Below are 24534 nucleotides of genomic sequence, written 5' to 3' on the forward strand. Positions count from 1 at the left end.
GAAGGATGTGGTTTTAGCCCAGTGCAACACTAGAGGCTTTTCCATCATCACTCTGAAAGGCTCCCAAACAAGTTCAACATGTTAGCCTCGGATCAAACTAATGAGAAAAAGCTGAAAAAGATTAGCTCTTTGAAACAGGAATGCGATGTACAGAACATGGCCGTGATTGTATGTTTTGGTATATGGTCATCAGAGATCGAAGCGTAAACAAGAGGATCAGTACAACATGGACTTAAAATGGATGATTACTGCAAGATAAACAAATGGTAACAGAGACACAAAAAAGCTGCTGTATCTGCCATTTACATCTACTTTGAGAACATATGGTACATTGGAGGTTTTAATCACAAAGATTTATGTTTTAAAATGGCTGGTAACCCGCATTTAAGTGGGTTCAACCGGCACCAGCCGCCTGCTCATAATGAGTATCGCCCGTGACATTCAGAGAGCCACTTGTGACCTTTTCCTTTGAAGTGTCATCAGATTTGTCATCATGGATTTTCATCTGGACTGAAGTTAAGCCGGATTTCTCACTTCCCATGCCGAACACCCTGCAAAAAAAAAAAAACGAGAGCACCACTAAACCGAAACTCAAAGAACCTGCATCACGAATTGCTCGTCTTAATCCCTTGCGCACTCTTCACAGGAGGCGTGCTGTCCTTTAGATCACGTTGCAGAGAAATCAGTTAAAAGGGCTTTTTTTTCCCTCTCTCTTCCTTTTTAAAAAATTTTTTTTGCAATCCTATGACCTTTTCCGTACACCTTATTTATTAAACCTCTTGACAATGTTCTGGAAAAGGGTGGAGGTCGCAACCTCTGTGGCTTTTTGCTGTGACATGGACTCTGACTGTGGGAAAGGATTAGCTCGTCCCTCAGTCGCCGGCCATGTCATTAGACTGACAGCACTCGGACTAAGGTCTAGGGTCCTGTTGTCTATTGTAATTCCTCAAGAGCAAATGGCTGAAGGAGCCGATTGTTCGCCACCAACTGGCCACAGACTCTTTTATTTTGTTATTTCTAATGAGCATTGATGTTGTTCAGCCAGACATGCAGTATGGCTGTGTTTTGAGCGGACTGGATGTTGGTTTTAATTTGTGGATGTTTTCCCTCTCTACAGGCTCATGTAGGTCATTGTGGTATAATTTATAGCCCTGCACATTGAGCTGGAAGAGTGCAGCGGCAGTACTTGCTGGAATCAAGAGGAAGCAGGCAATATTATTCCTCCTGTGCTTATAGCTGGCTGGATGGGTCTCCTCTAGCTGTGGTTGAAATGTTGACCAAACACCCCGTTTCCTGCTCTTTCTCCACGATTTATACACCCGGAGTCCCCCCGTCCCCCGTCCCCCCATTGTATATTATAAACAAGAAGCACATTCCACATACAACGAACCGTTTTTTCACCTCCAGCTAAGCTCGTAGAGGCGCTGGGAGAGAATATTAGGTTCATAAGTGAAACTTGCCTCGCCGGGTCTTTCTCATCGTGGTGCAGAGCAGGAGACGGCGGCTGAGACCTTTCCTGTTGACAAGCTGTTGGCTATGTTTAGCCTGTTCGGAGAGTAATGATTCGTGGCAGTTCTGGCATGATAACACACACACACACACACAGTTAATAAAGGTAATGAGTGCAGTCCAGTTTAGAAAAGACAATTGACCAACAGTCAAGATTTAAGATTCTTTTTATTCCTACATTAACAAAAAGAGATCTCCGGTTTCACGATCAAAGTAGGAGGGTAATGATTGAATCACCATTCTGTAGCTTCGCCCAACATAAATAGCTTATTTCTTTTACGGACGTGTCTGATCTTCTGATGCTCGAATGCCACTCATTACTCTCACTGTCCCATATATCAAACCAGTGATGCATGCTACACACACGCAGTAAATAATGTAAACCGTGGAGGATGTAGAGCGGTCCCCGTTGTTGAAAGTCTTTCATCATGGATGAGGCCAGCGCACCGGTGACACTGACCAAATGTGGGAAACGTGTCGGCACGAGGAGGAGAGCGGAGGACGATCTCCTAGTTAGGTCTTCTAACACCCACGGCTCTGGTGGGAGGCCAGCTGTAGACAGCCCCAGCCACCCATGGCCCAGTTAGATGAAAAGGGTCTCTCCGAGAGGGATTACTCCCCCTCTCCACCGCAGCGTCCGCAATCTGCCAGCGCACCCTCCTCGAGCTCCGCTCCGTGTATACGTACGACCGCAGCATACGCAGCTTTCCATCCCCCAGTGGGTGCTGGGAAATGGACTTTGGAAGGGGGAGGCCAGTGTAATCACTAGGTTCATGCTTGATATGCGTTTGGAGAGCTAGCAGAGGGCCCGGGCTGTTTAACCCTGACCCACCACCGTGTAAACCCCCCCCGGTCCTTCCAAACATACACCAAGCCTCTGCCCAGCCCACTGAGATTAATGTTGCATGAAATGGCATCACGGGCCGTGTCCATCGCGGAGATCCTCCAGTGTTGGGAGCAGTAATGGGATGGAGATGGAGGAAAAAGCCTCCTGTGTAGAGCTACTCAGGGGAAACCTATATCTGATTAAGTGGCAAGCGGAGATTTCTGACTTTATTTAAAATAAAAATAAAAAGGCAAAGTGTTTTCCACTGTGTTCTGTGCATCTCCTCCGATTTGCCCGTAAGCCGTGTGTGTGTGTGTGTGTGTGTGTGTGTGTGTGTGTGTGTGTGTGTGTGTGTGTGTGTGTGTGTGTGTGTGTGTGTGTGTGTGTGTGTGTGTGTGTGTGTGTGTGTGTGTGTGTGTGTGTGTGTGTGTGTGTGTGTGTGTGTGTGTGTGTGTGTGTGTGTGTGTGTGTGTGGCTCACACATGAACATAGACCTACTATATTTAGACGTCTGCCTCTGGCTAAATATTTCTGACAGCATTAGTGTGTTTTGGTGTAGTCATGGTAATGGATGAATGATTCCCCTCCCCCTCCCTCGTTTTCACAGAGGACTTCGGGGTCAGTTGTGTTGTACAGTAAAGCACTGTAGCAACTGAAATCGTTCAAGACGTCTGCTAATGTAACCGCAAAATCGTATTCAATTCGCAATTAAATGGCTGGAAATAATGGGCAATAAAGCATGTAAGAGGAAAAATGTATATTTTTGGATTTTGTGCCGAACTGTCCCTTTTACCATCTTCTTCCTTTCCTTCCATATCCTCCTTCCCGCTCAGGGGCTGCTCCGAGCTCTACCGCATACCCATGGTGGAGTACAAGGTCGACAGCGAGGGCACACCCTGCGAGTACAAGACTCCCTTCAGGAGAAACACCACTTGGCATCGGGTGCCCGCGGCTCCCGGAGCGCCTCTGTCCCGGGGCTCGCCCACGCAGGGCCCCGACCGCCTGCAGTGCCAGCAGATCCTCCAGCAGCACCAGGCAGCCCTCCCACGGAGCACCTCCTTTGATAGGAAGCTGCCAGATGGGTCCAGGTAAAGCTGGACTGTAAAAAGACTGTTGCTTTACGTAGTTCTCTGCTTCGTATTGATCCACACACACAACAGATGAACACGGCAAGAGCCTAAATATTTCCATCATCTTCCTGTAAAGAACACGCATCTCTTGGGTCAATAAGTGATCTTTTTGTTTACGTGTCATTTCCATAAAAAGGATTTTGACCACGAGCTAACAAGCTCAACTTTCATCAGTCGCGTCTTATTCAGCAGGACGTTTTTGAAGCGTATAATTATGCACAAGACTAAAAATGGAAGTTGTAAGTAACTATTACACCGATACCAACTCATTCATTTCACCTTTTGTCTTTTGTGAGAGTGAAAGTCACTTAGAAAAATATCACATCAAGATCAAGTCGCAGCGACACCGTACGTACACAGTGCTGCAAAAAATATATATATAACAAAACACAATGTCCTTTTAGGGCACTTTTGGAAGTCAAGCTTTCTACTCAAGGTTTTTCAGAGATCTAGAAAGAGCAAAGCTCTCCGATCAAACATCGCGACGCTCAAAAGACCCGATCCTTTTGAGATGAAATCTTTTGAACTCTGAGCCTTTCTCATGTAGAGAAGAGACGGTTATTGTGTTCCGCTCTTTGCATCCACATAAATGGAGCATTTTAGTCTAATGAATTCATGGCTTTCATCTCCCCTCAGATGATAAGGCCACACTCAGACTTTGTTCCTGTCCTGGACGGTGTCTCTTTTGGACATCTCCATTGAGCCATGTAAAGCAGTGATTTGTTCATTCTAATGAAACCCCTACAGTCATGATAACCTTTCCAGTGTGTCACACCGACCCCACCTGGTGTTGCCTGTTCTGACTATACTGGGATAATGGCCGCCTTCGCTGCCTAATCAGAGTCCCTGGCAGCGTCCCCCCCCCCCATCTTCCTGCACCCTGCTGAGGAGGAGGTGGTGGGGACACTGACACAGCTCAGCTCATCTCATCCAATTACTGCTGAAACAAAGAGAGCGCTCTTCTCTGGACCACGATATGCAGCACCCCAGGGGGAGTGGCGGAGGGGAGGGGGAATCATAGAAAGGTGGGAGGAAGACAGGCGGGGAATATTGTACGGTTACAAAAATAAATGGACATATAGAATCATTCATATATATTTTTAGGATTTAGATCGGTATTCTAAAGCAGGCTAAAAGTAACGGACATTTGGTTTCTTATGGTTGCAAAGCTAATGGTTGAAACGTCTCATCTCTGTCACTCCAAGTGGTAGCAGAACGAATGCAAACGGGACCGAACTGACCCAAACATTGACCGTTCATTTGTATCAAAACATTATCGTAACAATATCCACTTTGACATGATTATTAGTATTAAATAGCCTCCAGTTTAAATCCAACAGGTGGTGTCAATGAAAGGGTACTTGGGTCACATCTTAGCTTAGCTTAGATATAAAGCATCATCCCATCCACACGCCACACATTGAGCTGAATCCACACTATAAAATCTGACACCCGGCATGCAAAAAATAAGGACCGACCGCTAATCCTTGAATGTTATTGCAGCGGAGAGGGGGAAAAAAAAGAAAGAACTTTACATTATGTGTAGAGAGGAGGAGAAGAAAAAGCAGCTGCTGCTGTTTCACATTAAAGCGCCTGGACGCTTTGGCTGAGGAGGAAATGTAGAGATCTGGCCAAAGCATTTGATGATGTGTGCCTCGACTGAGTTACTGACAGTTTAGTGAGTTTCCCATGGAGGTCTAGACAAAGGAAACCTGACGACGAAGCAGAAAGGGGAGGAATTGTTCGCCTTCTAAATGGACGTTTGTATTGTTTTGAACTATGAGATTCTGTTTCTCAGCTTCATTCAGACCCAGCTAAAACTCAATATACAAACAAATGCATGAGGGAAAAAAAAGAGATGGAAGTGTATGCAGCGAGACCTGGCTGGAGTCTTAATGTGAAAGCCATCCTGCCAATGTTATTGCAGTCTTATTGCCGCTCGGTCATTTAAGCAACTTTGGTGTGTCGGTTAGAAGGAAGGCCTCTAGGCAGCAGACATAACTCCAATCCAGTGTTTATTTTTCACTCTAGACTCTCATCCGCAGGTTTCTCCTGACCAGGCGAAAGTAAGCAAAGAAACCTCTTGTCAGGGCCCGTTGCAAGGCAGTGACATTTTGGATAGGTTGAGCAGAAATTGAAGCAGAAATCTTGCTTCTGCTTTCTTACTCTACACACACACACACACACACACCGGGCTGCACCATCTGGATCACTCACTGAGGCGTATTACCATAACTAATCCTTGTTGCTGTTCGTCTTCGGAGAACAAAACACCTTCTACCTCACTGACAGCTCCCACGTTTTCTTCGGGATTATCCACGGTGCTCACATGCAAGGCACCGTTCACTGGAGTGACACCTGATGATAAAGTCATTAACGCGGGACGGTGGGGGAAAAGACGTTTGTCCAGTTGTGAGATGTCAGTCTAATTTGGTCATTGAATATAAAAATGTTATATAAAAATAATTAGTTGCAGCCTAAAATCGTATTTATGTTTATACAGCCCGGGTTTTGACCCTCTATGGCAGCGTGTTTTACACTTTTGTCCCTTTGTTTCTGCAGGACGATGCAGGATATGGAGAACCCTCAGGTCACCTCATGCAACAAGGGAGACCAGCACTACCGCAGCTCCCCCAGTAACCAGTCCTCCTCCAGCGATCCAGGACCCTGCGGCAGCAGCACCTGGTCCCAGCAGCCCGGATACGATGGGTACGGGACCAGAGCAGTGTTCCTTCTTTTCAAATAGCCTCAACGTCCCTCCAGGAATATGCACTTTTGCAGTGATGAATGCAGCCACAATCAGTCACAGGCAGCACTATTTCTGAGAACTTGCAATTTTGCAAAATGGGAGCAATTTTTCCACACGAAATGACCGAATCATCAGCCCACTTTTGGCCAGTCGTCACTCTCTTTTTTTTTTTTTTCTTCTTTTTTTTAGCAGGAAGTGATGTAAAAATACCACATCCAGAACTTTAAATAAGAGAAGATGATTGAGGATGACGAGCTTCATGTATGAGATTACTTTTTATTTAACAAGTATTATTATAGCTTCCATTCAATCAACCCCAAAGCCTTATTTTCAACCAGAAGATTATAAATGCTGCCTCGAACATAAATGGCCACTTTTAGATTAAGCCATTCCATTTTGTAGCCATTAAAAATCCAAGCCAAGTTTTCAGCACATGGTCCTTCTGTTCAGAAAGGCGATCACTTAATTAACTGTGATAGGAAGTGATTATAAAGAAATCTTTCTCGTCTTCAGTATAACCTACTGCGACTGAAGTGCCACTTTCAGAAACGAAACTGTAATTTTGAAGAAAGCTATTGAAAAGAAATCTTTTGGTGAAAAAGGGAAATCATAAAAAAGGGAACCAGGAGGAAGAAGCTTTAACGAAAAGAGACCTTTTAGCTTCTGTCAACATGAAAACATGAACAAAAGCCACCACAATTACCAGTCCATGTGTTTTCTCCCCTTAACAGCACAGTAAACTGTAGATCTCTTTTTCAATACCATGTTATTTCCCCCCCTGCTTTCGATCATATAATGGCATGCGGGGCTTCAGACTGCAGAGGCGTAGCATCTGTCAGGCTGAGCAGAATCCATCAGAGACCGATGTCTGTCTGTAAGTGGTTACAGACCATGACAAGAGGCTTAGCTGCACACTGCTGCCTTTCTGTCAGAGGCCTCAAAAGTGCACTGAACTCTCAGGGACCACTGTGGCCTGTCAGAGCTGCCACGGCGCAGAGAAGCCGACGTGTTGACGAGCCGATTGATCTCCGGTCAGAGCCTCGGCTAAAGATCACGAGACGCCGTGGCCTCTGTTCATCTGTTGTAACCGTTAGCAGCCCCTTTAAGGTTTAATTAAGACCCGCGTTGAAACATTTGCTGCTCTCGCTCCCTTTTGTCAGGAGCAAGAGAGTGCCCGGCATGCCAAGTCGAATGAAAGGAGGTCTCTCGGCGGCATTGTCTGGCAGCGTCTTTATACTATTACAAGCTCAAGTGAACCGACCTTAAATGATCTTGAGCTAATTGCTGTAAATCTATTGAAGCCTCTCTCTGACTAGAATACAGAGTTCACGCTATAGACGGAAGAAGATTCACAGCCCACTTCCCTCCTCCGTCTTTCTCCAGGTGTCCCTCCCCTGTCCTCCACGAGCGGGCAGGTGACATCCAGGGGGGTGACGGAGAGATCCACAGGGAGCGGGAGCCCACCCTGGAGAGGACCAGGTCTGCAGGTGAGTCTGATGGGTGATGTTGATGCCGTCTGTTCACGTCTGGTGCTCGCTCACACTCGGCTTGTTCTTCTCTGTCGACAGAGGCCAAATGGCACATCCCCTCCACCAAGATCCTGAACCCTCTGAAGCAAAGAGAAGGAGGGAAAGACTCCCCCAACAAGCTGTCCAGGGTAAATGTCTGACCTCCTTTTGACAGAAGCTGCCTACGTGATATCTAATGGAAGTGTTTAGAAATTCACCGTCAACTTGTTTGGAAGGCCACAATGTGTAAAAGCAGTACAGTACGTCCGGACCTGCTTCACCCCACATCCGTGTCTGAATCGGGTTGAGGTCAGATTGCCCTTGTTCATGCGCTTTGCAGCGAATCCTCGATTTGGGGTATTCAACCCCGCCGTCCCCCTCTCGCCGCTCTTTGCACTCATCCCTTCCCCTTCATCATCAGCATGCTAACGGGCCCCCTCGTCTCATCACCGTTTCTGGTTGTCTCACACTTTTCTAGGACACATTTTCCTAGAAGGTTGAATATATTAAGTGCTCGAGCCTCTCATTTTCTCCTTTCTCTCCTCTCTAGCTCATCGTCTCTCCTTCCGTCTTTTCTTTCTCCTTTTGTTGCTGGAGGCTGCAGCATACAGCTAACCACATCGTTCAGTGCTTTCAGCCAGTGTTGCATTAACCCAGGCCAGTGGATGAAGATTTAAACCATTCCCTTGGCGTTCTCTTTTCTTAAAGCACAAAGCCTGTTTGTTTGTTTTTTTCAAATCAGAGTAGCTGTGCTGGGATTTAGGCCGCTTTCATGATTTAGCAGTGTTTAGCATAGGAAATTAAGAAAACATTACAGATTTATATTAATCTTATTTCATTTCTCAGCTTTATGATGAACAATTCTGGCTTTCTAATCAGAACTGGGTAAAACTAGTTGATGAGACGATTAAACTAAACAGATTTAGGGGCCAGATCTCTCACAGAAGTACCAGAATCTAAGAGGTCACAAACAAACAAAGTGACATTCAGCATATTCTGTTTGTATCCAACGAGCCCGACAGTATCACGGGCCTCAGTCAGGGACACGTGTGATGTCGCCTGATGGGTGAGCCCATCCCCCTCAGGTGCTCCGAGCATGTTGGAGCAACCGTAAGAATGACCGTGTCTGATTTACTGTAGCTCTGTCTCCTTTAACCCTCTTGCTTTCTCTTGCTCCACCAGACGGGCGATAAAAACTCCAGCCACTCAAGTAGCAACACCCTCTCAAGCAACGCCTCCAGCAACAGCGACGATAAGCACTTTGGCTCCGGAGACTTGATGGACCCGGAGATGCTGGGCCTCACGTACATCAAAGGGGCGTCGACCGACAGCGGCATCGACACTAATCCCTGCGTGGCCCCCGGGGCCCGGGTGCTGCTGCAGGGCAGGGTGGGGGGGGAGCAGGGACACCCCTGGGTGTCGGAGCTCCACGAAGACGGGGCGTCAGAGGAGGATCACGGGAAACTGTACCTGCCGCAGGGCTACGCCTCCGCCGTTATGTCGAGTCATGTGACGGAAGGGAGCATCGGGGACCTGAGCGAGATCTCATCCCACTCAAGGTACAGTGCAGAGTCAGGATGTGTGTTTTATTCCACTATTTGCCCCTAAAAGACGGTTATGTTTCCAATTGTTTTAGCTGCCTGTATCTGCTGTTTTGGGGTCGGTCAAGACTGAGATCTGTGACTTGTTGAATCCGACCCACGAAGCATTGAAGCTGATCTGAAGGCTCAGCACTTTACTGGGACACTTCACGTTGTTTTTTTCCTTTTTTTATGTCACCACACTGTATACTCCAGCTGATGTCATAGCTGACTGTGATGTTCCTTCTTCTCTATGGGCTTTATTTCATTCTGTTGTGTTCTTAAGTCGAGCATTGGGTCAGTGATTCGCCCGCTGAGAAAAACCACACCCCCTTTTTTTTCATGGTTTACGTCTCGGGGCGCGATCCACTGTGTTCAAACATGTGGCTCTACATTCACACACAAACATCCCGTTATCTGTTCTACTAAACACACGCACAGAGACAAACACGTGCACAGAAAAGCATGGTTGCTGGCTGTTAGCTGACCTTTTCACCCAACCGTGCTCCCTCACGCCTGACCCCGCTGCCTGACTCATCCAGCTGTGCTGAAGCTGGCGGGTGGGGCTGCTGTCAGGCCAGAGCGACAAGGGGGGGGGGGGTGTGCTTCGTCACACCGTCGTCCAAGTCGCCCTCGCCAGGCCGGGGCCCATCTGGGAAAGAGGAAGAGGGTGTCGGAGAGGGTTGGCCCTGCAGCCACTCACAGTCTGCCTCCGTGAAATAGAATGGGTATCTATTTGTTTGTGTCTTTCTGGATTATGTTAGCGCAATCTGTTGAGATCATTGACCTGTTTGGGAGGCGTCAGAGCTGTCCGCTCCAGGACATCAGTCGGAGAGGAGCAAAGAGCCCACGCCATCACCTTGACTACTCCGATGCTTCCCACCTTTGATGGAATGGTCTTTGACACCCGCGTGTCGTCTGAGCAAACAGTGAAGCAGCAGGAGCACAGTTTGCAGGGCGGGGCCCAGATGGCCATGAATATGGAAACCAGAGTGTGCGGTGCCTCCAGCTTAAGCCGACTCTGATGTCTCGGGGTGTTTTCGAGGAATGTTTTAATGTTCATTCAAAGTTTCCAACAGACGTTGAACCAAAACCTGACTGGGTTTAATTCTAATAAGGCAGTTGACGTAAAACACAAAGTGTTTAGGAAAACCACAGAAGACGTGCTGTTCTGGAGGACGTCTTAACGTGGCAAAGGATGCAGTGTGAGCAATGCGATTTTAAAAAAAGGAGCAAAGACGGGCAGAGCTCTGTTCGTGTCTGATGCATGGCTCGTTTTCTCATCACTGTCAAATATGATTCATTCATTCTGCATAAATCTACCGTTACATGAAGGAGAACGTAGTATAAGGATTTTCACAAAGCTAAAACAATAATCATAAACGTCGTAGCCTTGTTCCAATCAAATGGATTTTCTGATGTACTGTACATCAAATCAACCAGAAACAAAGTTTTAGAAACTGTAGTTTAAATATCAATCATCAGTATTAGAAATACACACCCTTCATTCTCTATAAATAATGCATTTCTTTGATCATAAATTGAAAGAGTCAGTCCACCCAAATCACAAAATAAGTCACATTTTCCACTAACCCAGTGATCTCTAGCCATGCAGTTACTTTGCAGTCATTTTTTATCACACTGTGAGAATCATAATTCAGCAGAAGTCATAGTGAGGAATATCTCAAATCCTCTACACATAAAACTGTCTGGGAACCACTGGGAGTTTGAGGGAAAATACTCTTCTTTCTGACTCGAACGCAGTGACCTCTTAATCCGGTTTGTCAGTTGATATTTGACTAAACATTTAAAGGACAAAGTTCAGCAGGAATATGCCCATGATAGACTGGATGGGAGTCATTTTCCAATGTAGGTCAGAGGTGAACCAGCGTGACTCCGCTCTATGCGGAGGAGATGACGTCTGAGCCGACAGCAGAGCATTCGATTATCATCTTAATTTGAAAATCATTCTGTTATTTCACAACATCTGTGCTATGGTGCCTTATTTCATTGTGTCAATGCTTGTTTATGCTTTCGTGTTTTCATTTTGGTCACTTTTGAGTTACATTATGCTTTATTTTTTTATTCTTTTTGCTGTTTGGTCAGTGGCTCACACCACTCTGGCAGTCCCCTGGCCCGCGGTGCCAGATACTGTATGTCCGCTGACTCCTCCAAGGTGTACACCATCCCCCAGTCCAGCAGCTCAGGGCCGGAGCCGGAGCCCAGCTCAGAGGCCTGTGGACAGGCACGCCCACAGTCCGGTTGCAAACTCCCAGGGGGAATGAAGACAACTGATGATGAGGAGGAGGAGGAGGAGGATGCCCACAGCACTGAGGGACCTCCCAACATTTCAGAGTGTGGGTGAGTGTGCGTGAGAGAGCGAGCGAAAGCCAGAGAGACCGCATGCAGGAGAGCATGAACACACCAAATATCCTCTTTTACCACAGAGACAAAACAAAAGTCCGTAGTTCGGTGCCGCTTCACATAAAGCGCGACGGCATCTCTCATGCCGAGCTAGACAACACACATTTGAATCACGCTAACTGGCCTCGTCGGCACTGTTTCTCTCTCTCTGCGGAGCCGTTTACTTCCATACTTGCTGTTGCACGAGAGCCAGACCCACTCCAACACAAGTGCCCCTCCCAGACGGCCCACCCAGTGTGCACAAACTGGCCTTGATTGAAGCCGACAGCCACAAAATAAATAAGCTCAATGAAGCCGCGGACATAATACACTTGGCACATGTCACTTGCAGTTATTGATTGCTCCCGTGAAGCCGCGTCCCCGTGGACTGTCGAGCTGAGCCTCCACCAGATCAGCATCTCTGCTGGGAGCCTGGCAACGATCCACACCACACGGCAGCACGCTGCTGTCGCACGAGGACACGCCCGCTACAGATTAGCCTCACAAATAGCGGCAAAGGGGGAGAGGAATCTATGCAGCCGCTCCACCAGGTTGAGAACGTACACTCTCCCTCAGACTGAATATGAGTAGTGACGACTGACTGTATCTGTCTGCCGATTAAATGGTTTCCAGTAGAGAACAGAGAGCCATTGATGGTGAAATTGAAACACAGCTGTGATGGCGTGTGTGTGTGTGTGTGTGCGTGCTTGTTTGAAGGTGTTTGCGTGTGGGCTGTGGGCATTTTTTTTTTAGAGGAGAGAATGTGAGATTTGCCCTGGAAGAACCCCCCCCCCTGCTCTAGCTCCCAAGTAATTTAATTTAGGCTGTGAAATTTGCCACTTAAGGACTACGTGATTGATCGCATGCAGCGAAGTCATCTCCTGCCGACTTATGAAAAAGCTCCGTAATTCAGTTACCTTCCCCATTGTTTGTTTATATATTCCTACAGTTTTATTTCCTCTTACGTAACGGCGCCTCGTGACAAATGGCCTAATATTACTCACAGATATTGTTCTAACATAATGAAGTTTCTCTTCCTCCTCCCGGAAAAAAAGTTTTCTCATTTGCTCTAACGCTGTATGTAATGCAGGATGCTGCTAACCCTGGGCTGTTTCTCTCTCTCTCTCTCTCTCTCTCTCTTTCTCTCTCTTGCTTCTGCTTCTTGTTCCAGAGGAGCGGAGAGCTTGTTAGCGTTCCTTCTCAAAATGCTGTCTGAGCGTTCAAGGTACACAGTTAGTCAAAGTCCACCCACCCCCAGTGGCCCAGCCTGCTCCCCCCCCCCCCCCCCCCCCCCCTTTGTCCCAGACCACCGCCCTACTCCAGTACTCGTACTCCCGCCATGTGGCACACGCTGCGTGCGGAGAAACGACCAACTGTGCAGCAGTAGCTGTGACATTTCTGCTGCGTCTCCACAGAATCCTACTGCTGTGTGACAGCCCACAATACTCCGTAGTGATAGAGAGAGAGTGGGGGTTGACATGCAGAAGCAACCCTCAGTATGGCATGAATGCCTTGTCTACAGTAGAGGAAGGTACTGCAACATCAAGTTGCACTCATAAAAATAATATGTTTCCATCAGCCTTTATTGCGTCTTTCTCCTTTCGAAATGCCAGTTTTATCACCGCAGCCAAGCCGGAAAACATTTCATCATTATTGTCTCTTTTTTTTTTCTTCAAATTTCAAGCAAGAAAAAGTGTATTTATAACAGGTGGATGAACACGTACCGTCTATCTTTTACACCCATACTCAGGACCTGCTGTGCAAGAAGAAAATGTATTACGCAATTGCTGTGGCACAGTAGAATAACCTTTAATTGCAAAGGTCAGGGCTTGAGCGTTGTCCAATTTGTTCTTACGTGATCGATCCATGATTACGGGATGATTGGAACAAGGTCACGATACAGAAGGGAAAAGGAAGGGGGTTGCCCCCTACAGTCCGAGCAGCAAACCGCTAGTATACAGAGCTCAATTAGTTGCTCTTCTTTTTCCTGGATGCAGCCTTCAGAATAAAGCGTTTTTGTTTTTGAACCAGAGCTCTCGTGGTCTGAATGCGTCTGGCAATCACACATAGACATTTGCAATGCCTGTCTATGTATTTAGGGCTTGGTTGCCATGGTGCCAAAAGCTTAAAAACAGGGCCACGCTCAGCAATAGTGTCTCTAGGTAACCGTCGCAGCCAGGCTGCCCATCGTGTTACCGTGCGGCGTTTCCCCCCGTGGCCATCTAGCGCCCTGCCAACAGCACTCAGTGTGCTGCTCACAGGCTGCTCACTTAAAGCAGAGGTCTCACAGCCACACAACTACACCAGCCAGGTCTGTCACATCCTCCCCTCACTGTACCCACCACCCCCCCTAAACACTCAGCAACCACCAAAAATCATGTAAATGACAACCACCCCACTGACGAACACCACCCACCAAAACAAAACATGTCACCTCTTGTGGGTCCTTGTCCAATCCTGTCGAACAGCTCTCGTGTCCTCTGTTGTTGTCTGAACGCTCCTCTAGGGTCTGTGGTTTGCACTCGTCTCTGGATGTACTTTCTGTCCAAACCCCTCTTTCCCCCCCCCCCCCCCCCCCCCCCCCTTCCTTTCTACTTGTCACAGTGCTTGGCTGAGTTCTTCACACGGTCTTTAATCATTGCTTTGGCAGAGTGAGATGGGAGCGGGGTGGGTTTTGGTAATAAACTCCTCTCTGGCTCCCCTCTCCAACCTTCCGTTCCCCCACGTTCACCTGGCCAGCATGGAAAGCACCTGTTGTTGGCATGCTAAGACAGTCCCACCTAACCCCCTTTGTGTGATACTGACATTACTTTCTAAATAGCTGGACCCGGGCTGCGATGGCCCAAGGCCTCCCTTTTGCAGGATGTGGCTTTCACGACCCTTCTGATGAGCTCTGCTCCTCTGTGCCCTCTGTTTGGGTCTACAGGCAGCTGTATGCACAGGAGGCCGCCTGCCAGGCCGCTGAGCGGGACGGGGAATCGCTGCAGAGACTTTCGAAAGAAGAATTCCTTAAAATGATGCACAGCAGCCCCCCAGGAGAAGACGGGAGTCGGAAGGTGAGGTCACTGTGGCTGATTGACTAATTAACCTCGAGATGACGTGATAATTGTGATGTTGACAACTCGAACCTGTGGAAACTGTGATGTGGTGATTGATGAATATGATGACGTGACATTGTTAGGATCGACTGCAAACCCTAAAGCTATTTCGTCATGCTGACTAACAGGCGTAGTGCCTACCAGAACCAGAACCAGATAACCTTTTGCTGGGAACCGAGTAAAAGCCGGTCCTGATTCCTGATAGCTGACGGGTGACAATTACATTTATAACGGGTTTATAAACGGGTCCTGGGTTTTTTTCAGTCTGGCTGTCATGGATTAAAGGCAGGGAGTTGCAGAGAGTGCATCGATGTTTGATGTTCCCGGGTCCTGCAGACTCTATTAATTGCATCTTCAGTTCCCCATCCCCCATCCATTATCTACCAGGAAGGGGCCCTGGAGACATACAAATGAGTTATTTTTGGATGCTGCTCAATTGTATTATGAATGCACGTCATCCCTACAGAAAGGCAAGCATGTCCTCTGGCACGGGCCGGCCTCGTCCCTCACACGAAGCAGCTCGGCTCAACAGGGTTACCGTTTCTTGGCCCGTTTGAACCAGTTTTAAAATAGCGACATCAAAACAAAATGAATACATTTTTGATATTTGTGGCATTAGTGATATTTAAATATTGCTGCTACAGTCAGAACCAGAACCACACAGCGCTGCTCGTGCGTCCGTGCGTTAATACGCGTGAACCTGAACGATAACAGATCATTCGTGAGACATTTGAGCCGAGTGGAAACTTGGCATGTGCACTGGGCTTACAGACGGTATATAAAGTGTGATGCTTACAACAGAACCAGGCAGCGTCACTGCCAAAGATGAAAGCTGCTGTATCGGGCCTGCCCTGCGATTTACCCTTCATTTGATTTATATGTGAAAACACAGCACCCAGAACAAAGGTGCACGGTGCTGTTTGGTGGATTCAAAGAGCAGCGTAGTCCTCGTTGTAATCTCGCTGTCCGATCTGTTTCAGAGTGATAGTACAATGTGTGGAATAGCAGTCTGGGAGAGAGATGCATGGAGGAGGGCTCAGAGCCAGACATTCCAACCATACACACATCTGATCCCAATGAACACATACTTTTATTCTCTAGAGACGGCATGTTTCCAATCATCAGCTGGAACGTCGAAGAATCCGAATACAGTAATGACGATGTTGGCTTCAATTGTTGACTTATTTCAAATTACGGTCTGACTTGTTCACTCACATAAAGGTTAATCTGTGTGTCACTTCCGGTGGTCGGTCTTTGTGTTGGCGAGCAGGTGCAGGGAGATTTTTCTCGCCCGCCGCCGTGTCCGCTGAGACGGCCCTTCCACGGACGGGCCCACTATTGTGTGGCTGACGCAAAAGGAAAGGCCGCTCACAGCTTATTCTCCCACAGCGTTCCTCTTTTGAACCTCCTGTGGGAAAGCAAAAAGCATCTGTAATAGGTGGTTGTCCAACACATCCTCCCAAGTGGCCCGTCGGAGGCTTTCAATGCTGGTTGTTGTTTTTGTTTCGGGACAAAATCAGGAAAAATCTCAGTGGATGTGTCTCCGCTGCCTCGACTGATAAGAGCGTTGCTGTTGTGCAAAATGATTCAAACACTTTACAGCTCAGATCAGGGTGTGGACTGTTGCCAGCCGAGGTGGATTTAGACACGCCGAAATAGTCAATAATCTTGTAGGTTTGATTAATACAATATTTTCTGTGTAATGTGCACAGCGGGTTCCGTTAACCAGCGCCAAGATGTGTTCAGAGAGCCTGGTTTGATGCCGTGGTTGTAATAAATAGATTGCTTCTGAAAAAATATAAAAAACATTAAGCCCTATTACGAATGGCTTCATTTGCCGTGACTCCATTTATGGGAGCTCAACATCTGTGCTATTTTTGTGCTTTATGTGAGAGAGCAGCAAATCCTGTTTAAAGTTGTTTTGATTAGGAACAAACCTTATGGGGTCTAATCTTGTAAAGTTGGGCGGGAAAACTTGGGAGTAAGAGACAACCTTGTTAAGGCAAAGCCTGCGAGATATTCAGCGGAGGCAGTGTGTGCATGCGTGCTGCTTTGAATTCCAGCGCATATCTCCGCTTAAAGGACGCACTTGATGTTTGTTAAATTGTCACGGTGGGATTTGTGGGGGATCCGTCTTTGAAATGGAGATGGCTGGGTGTTGGCTTGCGGGTATACTAGTGTAGCGCTGGTTACAGCTGCAGCCGAAGGCAGACATTTACCCATCTGGCCAACTGCCTCACGTATCATTTGTGGCTACTTTTGATGTCACTCCTGCAATATTTATGGAGGCTGAAAGGGACAATGATGGATTGGATTGGCCATTGTGGTTTGGTGTGTTTATACAGGAAGATCCTCCGTCAGAATTCTGGCCGCAGTCGTGAAACCCGATTTTTATTCCTGCAGTGATTTCTGCTCTGTGTGCAGATGACTTCCCCTCAGGACGATGCAGCCTTTGTGATTGTTCACCATCACCCTGCGTTGCCCTTCGACCTCTGCGTTGGCCTTTTATACGTCTTTGCGATACGAGTCCCGTTCTGGAGAGTGCACACAAAGCAGCAAACGCTCTTAATAGACGTTCGCTATTGCCACTGCTTCACTGAACACCGGGGTTTGTATTGTGAACAAGCAAACGAAAGGGAATGTGTGGTGATGTTAATACAGCCCTGCATTACTGACTCTGGTATCGTTTGTGTTTTTCTCTATCAAATACAAATACATCTCTGGCTGGCCTATCGGCTTATATTTTTCTTTTCCCTCTCGTATTGTGGCGCTTAGTCTCGTCTGCCTTCTGTAGTTTCTCACATTAAGCTCGGTGACTATCGGCTGCCTGAGCGCAGTGACCTCTGTCACCACCTCCACGAGCCCTGTCTCCCCCCCCACACACACACTCTGCCAGACACCCTCCAGCTGTGCTCAATCCATCTGCATTTTTCCTGAGAGCAAAGACTGTAATTGATTCCTGACACTGCTCCCCGATGCTCCGTCCTTTATCCACCCAGCTGCCCGCTCGTGTAAACCCGCTGTGCCGAGGAGGGGCGGGGGGGGGGGGGGGTAGTAGTTGTGGCTCTCTCTCTTGACAAATTGTTCTCCTTTCCCTCAGGTGTCAGCAGTGGGCAGCTCGTCACCGAGGCGCTCCCTGTACCGGACGCTGTCGGACGAAAGTGTGTGCAGTAACCGCAAGGGTTCGTCCTACGCCAGCTCGCACAGCTCCATGCTGGACCAAGCCATGCCCAACGACATCCTATTCAGCACCACCCCACCTTACCACAGCACGCTCCCTCCTCGCATGGTCCACAACCAGGGAGCGTCCAACCTAAAGAGTGAGTACAGGAGCGTGTGCAACGGGGATTCACCGAGGACACTGCAGAGGTGCTGCTTTAAAGAACACAAGCGGCTCTGAACTACCTCTTAGAGACCGGGAGGCTAAAGTAGACTTTCTCTGCATGTTGGATTATCATTCCTTCTCGCTGGCACCAGATAAAAGCCAGGATATAGATACTTGTTTGAAGAGCCACTTGTGTCCTACCAATAGCATTAGCGCAACCAGCAGCGCTCCTCGATATAGCCACTGATTGGAACTGGGCGAGGCGGCGTGCGACTTGCATTGGGGCCCCGCCTCTCTGTCTGCATTAAGCAGACACCTGTCACTGCCTCTCCCGTTCCTCCCAGCACCCGCCCACTGTGTGTTTCGGTGATGAGGTGTGTGATGTGTCCTGCCTGCACCGCTGCAGGTCTTGGAAGATCTGTGACGTGAACGTGCCTATTTTTCCATCAGGAATGTCGCGATGTCTGTCATACGTTATGTTTCATTCACTCACAAGTTCCCGCCTGCCCCCACACACACACACTCCGTCCCTCCTGTCTCATTTCCATACCGCTCCTCACCCGTCTCCGGCTGCCGTCGTCAGATAGTAAATGGCTTTTTGGAAAGACGTTTCTCTCTTTTGGCCTCTTCTGGCTGTCAACCTGATGGGTTCCTGATTGTTTTGAAGGGTAGTTGAGAACACAGGCTCTGTCGTTCCCTCACTGAAACAGACCAATTTGGTAAACAGTGAATCACTCAAGCTCCAAGACGCTGTGTAAATTGAAAGGAGAGTGTCGGCATCACCTCAAGCTCTCTCTCTCTCTCTCTGTCTCTCGCTCTGTCTCTCGCTCTGTCTCTCTCTCTATGTCTCCTCTCAACTTCTCCACTCATGCTTTTCTAAATGCCTCTCTGCAGAATGGGAGCTTATTGCATTCCCCGTCTGTCAGGGCTGACAGGGAGAGAGAGCGGGGGGGAGAGAGAGACGGAGGGGAGGGACAGGAGATATTGATTGAAACATGAAGACATTCACTTAGACAAGTCATTTATCGCCCCTCAGACAGCGCCTTGCGAGTGCTATGCAGAGAAGGTGGTTTGTTGTGAGCCCATCGCGCTGTCACATAAATGTTAAACTTTTCTTTCCAGAGCTAAATTGTCTGCAGGGTTTGGGAGGGTTTGGGAGGATTTGTTATTTCGGTGCCACTAGATTAGAGTTGGACTCAACACGGTGTTGTGATAAGCAGGGCTGGATAAATATCGTTCCCTTTTGAGCGAGCGACGACCCGTTTGAATACCCCCCCCCCTCCCCCCATTGCGCCCCCTCTTATTCCTCTCCCAACCCCTCTTGTCTTGCTCTGATGCAAACTGATGAGCGACTTAGAGATTAGCCCTGAACTCAGGCCGGGCCTAGACACTGATCGGCGTGCCTGCCTGTCTCTGCAGATGAGTTTTGGTTCTCTGACGGCTCCTTGGCGGACAGGTCCAAGTTCAGCGACCCGGGCCTCATGCCCCTCCCAGACGCTGCCTCGGGCCTGGACTGGTCTCACCTGGTTGACGCAGCACGAGCCTTTGAAGGTAACCAGCGTGGCTGAAGCTGCTGGCACCTTGTGTAAATCCCCCCCCCCCCTCTCCTCCTGGCTGCTTAGCGTGTGTGTGTGCTAGATGGCTTGCATGTGCAGGTTTGTGTGCGCGCTTTGTGTTTGTGTTTCTTCTAGCGTCTCCTAAGGTGCCGTGGGAGGTGACTTGTGGGGATCCTTTTTTCGCTTTTTGCACCGCAGACCCTGAGCCCCATTGTGATTCCCAGCGAGCGCTGTAGCCTGAAAGGAATAAGCCATCATTTGTCGGCGCAGACATGGAGCCAATTTTCACACCATAAAGACAGCAAGTGGCCACTCAGGGAGAGTTCTCGCTCCTTCTACTGTTGATAGTTTGGGGTAAATTCAGCTCCTCTCGTGGCCTTTTGTCCATTAAATCTGAATATGCTCTGTGAGATGAGGAATTTTTTTCTTCTTCTACAAAACGATGACAGACATCTGGTCTGGCTCAAAGCGGACGATTCCCTCCTTAGGAATAGAACTCTTAATTTTGAAGGCGCTCTCTGAATGAGGCCGCTTCAGAGGATTTGTGGCTTTTGTGGGCTCTGGAACAGGTGATTTAGGAATCGAGTGCTCCGATGGATTAATGAGGGCTTACAGTATGTTGTCTTTCTAGACACCTTGAGCGATATGTTCCTGTCGAAACTAAGATCTGTCTTTTCACACTATTTTCAGCTAATTGGCGTTGGCGCGCCTCAGCCACCTCATGATCAGCATCATCGCTTCTGTTCATTTCTTTCCTGCTTTTAAGTACTTTTGCGACCACCCTCATGCCCGTGTGTTTCCCATCTATCACAGAAACGCTTACACGCCATGAATACGTTCATTTGAACTCCTGCCGACCCCGAGACCAGCGTTACCATTCATTTGTCATAATTAATGAACGCTCTCCTTTGATACGCTGCCTGCTGCATCGCCCGCTGCACACCATTTAACAAGAGTGGAATCAGTGGAGATGATGCAGAGTCTGACTGGCAGCTTGAAGGCAGTTGTCACGGCAGCCTGGCTGGCCCAAGAAGAAGCGCCGTGTAAACCGGAGCCTCGTTGCCGAGCAGAAAGTGACTCCGTGCTGCCGTTGTGCCATGTATGTTTAGAGCCAGGGCAGAGAGAGGGTTGCCTGCTATGTATAGCATTCATGGCACTCGTAACAGCGGTCATGTGGATCTTGAGAGACTGCTCACATTCAGTCTGCATTAGCTCGCAGCGTCAGCAAAAAAAACCACTGTGCTCTCCTGACTCTTGAAAGCAGAAGCAGATGGAATTTAAGAAATGATTACCAAAAAATGCTTTTGGTGTAATCACTGAAAGCTAGTGAATATGGTTTTAATATTCCCTAAAAAAATAAGTACAGCACAGTGCACTCACTCGCATAGATTGTCGTGTTTCCTCGTCGGCGTAATCTGTTTTTGTTTGATTTGCAGCCGTTTGTCCGGTAAATCTGGACACCGGGTCACGCAGAAACGACAAGCTGCTTTGCCGCTGCTGTACGAGAAGTCTTTAATCTTTCTAATGCAGCCATCGCGCACGAGGAAAATGTTCATTCATATGTAAATTGCAGCTTGGTCTCCCTTTCCTACCTCGTCTGAACAACCAACTCCAGGCTCGATCAGCTTTTGTCTTGGAGTGGATTAGCTTTCATTTGGGGGGCTAAAATTAATAGAAGGGTATCCTTAATCTTTTCTATGAATATGCTGATCCTCCTATCTTTAGTCTCAGAGAGAGAGAGAGAGAGAGAGAGAGAGAGAGAGAGATTTCGAAAGAAAAGAGCATTACGCCTCAAGACTGAGCAGTCCCCAAGCAGAACATGCCAAGTTTGGGTTTTCCATGGGGCTTTGAGCGAGCTTAAGGGCCTGATATGGTAAAACAAGCATGACTGGTGCCTCACAGCTCTCTGGGATCCAGCCCGTTATGAGCCAAACAGCTGTCAGAGGAAGCTCGGAGGGGCGAGGGCACCGGAGCAACACCCAAGGGACTTCCTTTGACTGAGACAGTCTAGAAATGCTCCGTTTCCCACCTTGTTCCTTATTGCCGGCATACAGATCGGGAGGGACTGCCTTCGGTGGCTTTTGCTGAAACCAGAAGCGCTCATTCATACAAAAGAGTGAATGAACTGCCCCATCCTGTCCAATGTGTGCATGCGAGTGTGTTTTTGCTCTGCTCCGTTTTAGTTGCATGTTTACGCCATGAAACGCATTGCCGAAACACATTTCCTGTTTTCGATGTGAAGGGCAGACTATGACCCCGTTACGTCACCTGTTCTGTCTCTCAGACCAGCGCGTGGCGTCTTTCTGCACCATGACGGACATGCAGCGGGCGGAGGCTCTGCAGATCTCAAGGGAGCTGACCAGACGGGTGGTGGAGGCGGAGGGAGCAGCACTGGAAGCAGAGTAGGCTTCACCGACGAACACAAACGCACAAGCACCACCGCTCCCACAGCGAGCGAATGATCGACTCTTCGCTAAAACCCGCATTACATTTTATGCATTCAATCATACTGTGCTAAAATGCTGAGGCTACGTTGCAGTACATAAACAATGTTGCTCTTGTACTCAGACTTTAGCCTCAGTCTGTTGTTATCTTATCTAGTATGTTGCCATCATGTGCATATTTAAGACCGTTTTACAGGCTTAAAGACAAATCAACAAACATTAAAAGGGTTGACCCCAGAACATACGAAGACTGAAAGCTTGACAGGCTTAGCAATGATAACTTAGCTAGCTGTCCATTACCAGCCTCTGTGTAGTGGTAGAAGCGTCCGTTTATGTGTATTCGATAAATGAGTCTTTCTTGATTCCTAACAGCGTCTTTTCTTGTGCCCCACCCGACAGCGGCGCCCCCTCCACACTAACTGGCAAAGTCAACCAGTTGGAGGTGATCCTCAGGCAGCTGCAGCACGACCTCAGAAAGGTGAGTTCACGTTCATCAAACGCGTCGGCGTCAGCTTCATGCGGTCCTTTTCCCCCGTTAGCAAACAATGCGTCTGTGTCACACAGATCAGGAGAATAGACAGTGAGTAATGGGTGCCCCGCGGTCTGTGTAATACACACTCGTCCACTTAATTCAATATCCTGCTTCCTTCCCTCATTGTGTCCCAGCCCAACATAACCCCACCTCAACTAATGTGCTTAAAATGGAGAGAGGAAGTGCGCGTTTATCGGAAAACGGCTGCTTTGCCATGTTAATGCCTCCCATTTGCTCGGCGCTGACGACAGGCGGATGCTCTTGTGATAGCGGGGCTTTTATCAGCCTCTTTTGTATCCATTTATTCTTTTCCTCATATCCCGGTGTTGATTGTGTGTGTGTTTGTGTGTTCAGGAGAAGGAGGATAAGGCGATGTTGCAGGAGGAAGTGCAACACCTGAGACAGGACAACATGCGGCTGCAGGAGGAGAGCCAGACGGCGTCGGCTCAGCTCAGGAAGTTCACCGAGTGGTTCTTTCACTCCATCGACAAGAAACCCTGAGAAAGAGAGAAGGCCTTCACTCCTCCTGGGCACCCAGTCAACTCCTCTGTAAGACTCCCACATGATCCCCAGGCAAACAGACTATAAAACAAACCGTTACCAGCCCCCAGAGTAATCAAGACTCTTTAGAAATAGGCCCTGCTTAGGAGACTCTAGTGCGGCCCTGTGAGGAGAGACGTGAAACCCTGATCTGGACCTTTTAGTTTTGGGACCTTCCTCTGTCTGAAGTGCAGGGCTGTTTCTGACGTTAACAGTTTCTTTATCCTGGTTGAAGAGACTCTTGGGAAAACCTTCTCATCTCCTGCGCTGGAGAGGAATTAGGAATGGTAACCCCCCCCCCCCCCCCTCCTTCTCTCTCAAGGGGGCCCCGCCCGAGTCCCTGGGATCTTCTTACAGTAGTGGAATGTAAAGCTCATTTACTGTAGTCAACATATAATCTACCTACGTATGTCACGTCAGTCCACTGTACTGTATACTCAGCTGTACTGTATCGTACTGCGCACACTGTCACACAGCTGTTCCTGTGCCGGCCGTCACGGACACAGGAAAGTGGGGGGGGTGAGTCCAGGAGGGGAGGAATGTACTGGGCATAATGAAGTGGTACTTGCTGTCTGCTTGCACCAAGAGGAATCCACATGTGGCGGTCTTTGAAACATAGTGGGTGGGGTGGGGTGGGGGGGGGAAATGAATGTAGCTCAACTGAGACCCTTTTTTTTCTGGTTCCCAAAGTCCCAAAAAGGTTTGATGTTTTGGGCCATTTTTTTTTTTTTTTTTTTCTTTCAATGAATTCCACTTTTTCTTTACCTCAGTGTCGTAATGTAGGGTCACATGGCAGTACTATTTTGATGTTTTAAAGGTGCTTTCCCTACACACATGTTCGTCAGTAGTTTCCAATCACTGTCACAATGTCCTAGCAATAATGAAGTGGTAGTTACAAAACTGTGTTTAAAAAAAGAAAAGACAAAAAAAAAAAAGAACAGAAAAAAGAAGTTAGCACAAACTTGAAGAGAGTTCCTGTCGTGCAGCAGTTGTACTGGACATGTATTTATAAAACAGGAAGAGACTGTGCCTGAAACTCTTGGTTGTAAATGGATTGTTTCTTTTTGCTTTTAATTCTCTTTTAGAAACACATGCCTTGTCTGTGGCTCACTGATATAAAATCGTATATATGACGTGTGTGTGTGTGTGTGTGTGTGTGTGTGCGTGCGTGTGAGAGAGCGAGAGAGAGAGAGCAGCATAATGTGTTCTTATGCAGTGGTTTCTAGAGCATTAGAGCAAGCGCCAGTGAACCACACTTACAATGCCAAATGTGTTTATTTCTGTACATATCTGCCACAGAAGTGTCTTGTATTTAACACTATTATTTAAGCTTA

The 24534-nt window shown here is 48.0% G+C and overlaps 1 protein-coding gene across 2 annotated transcripts in view; it reads left to right on the forward strand.

Annotated features, from left to right (window-relative positions):
- The window catches only part of LOC306703189 (signal-induced proliferation-associated 1-like protein 2), a 69134-nt gene extending 45337 nt beyond the window's left edge, over nucleotides 1-23797 (forward strand). The window contains exons 10-21 of one of the 2 annotated variants that reach the window (XM_079169061.1): nucleotides 3169-3423; nucleotides 6028-6174; nucleotides 7598-7701; nucleotides 7783-7871; nucleotides 8905-9281; nucleotides 11409-11663; nucleotides 14632-14761; nucleotides 17904-18123; nucleotides 19548-19679; nucleotides 21969-22086; nucleotides 22528-22606; nucleotides 23015-23797. In XM_079169061.1, coding sequence (XP_079025187.1) covers nucleotides 3169-3423; nucleotides 6028-6174; nucleotides 7598-7701; nucleotides 7783-7871; nucleotides 8905-9281; nucleotides 11409-11663; nucleotides 14632-14761; nucleotides 17904-18123; nucleotides 19548-19679; nucleotides 21969-22086; nucleotides 22528-22606; nucleotides 23015-23161 — 2053 coding nt within the window. In that variant the 3' untranslated portion in view covers nucleotides 23162-23797. The remainder of the gene's footprint in view (nucleotides 1-3168; nucleotides 3424-6027; nucleotides 6175-7597; nucleotides 7702-7782; nucleotides 7872-8904; nucleotides 9282-11408; nucleotides 11664-14631; nucleotides 14762-17903; nucleotides 18124-19547; nucleotides 19680-21968; nucleotides 22087-22527; nucleotides 22607-23014) is intronic. The other variant, XM_079169062.1, reaches the window with a different exon arrangement.
- Nucleotides 23798-24534: the final 737 nt, after the last annotated feature.

This window comes from Pholis gunnellus (genome assembly GCF_910591455.1).
Source record: "Pholis gunnellus genome assembly, chromosome: 11".
NCBI lineage: Eukaryota > Metazoa > Chordata > Actinopteri > Perciformes > Pholidae > Pholis > Pholis gunnellus.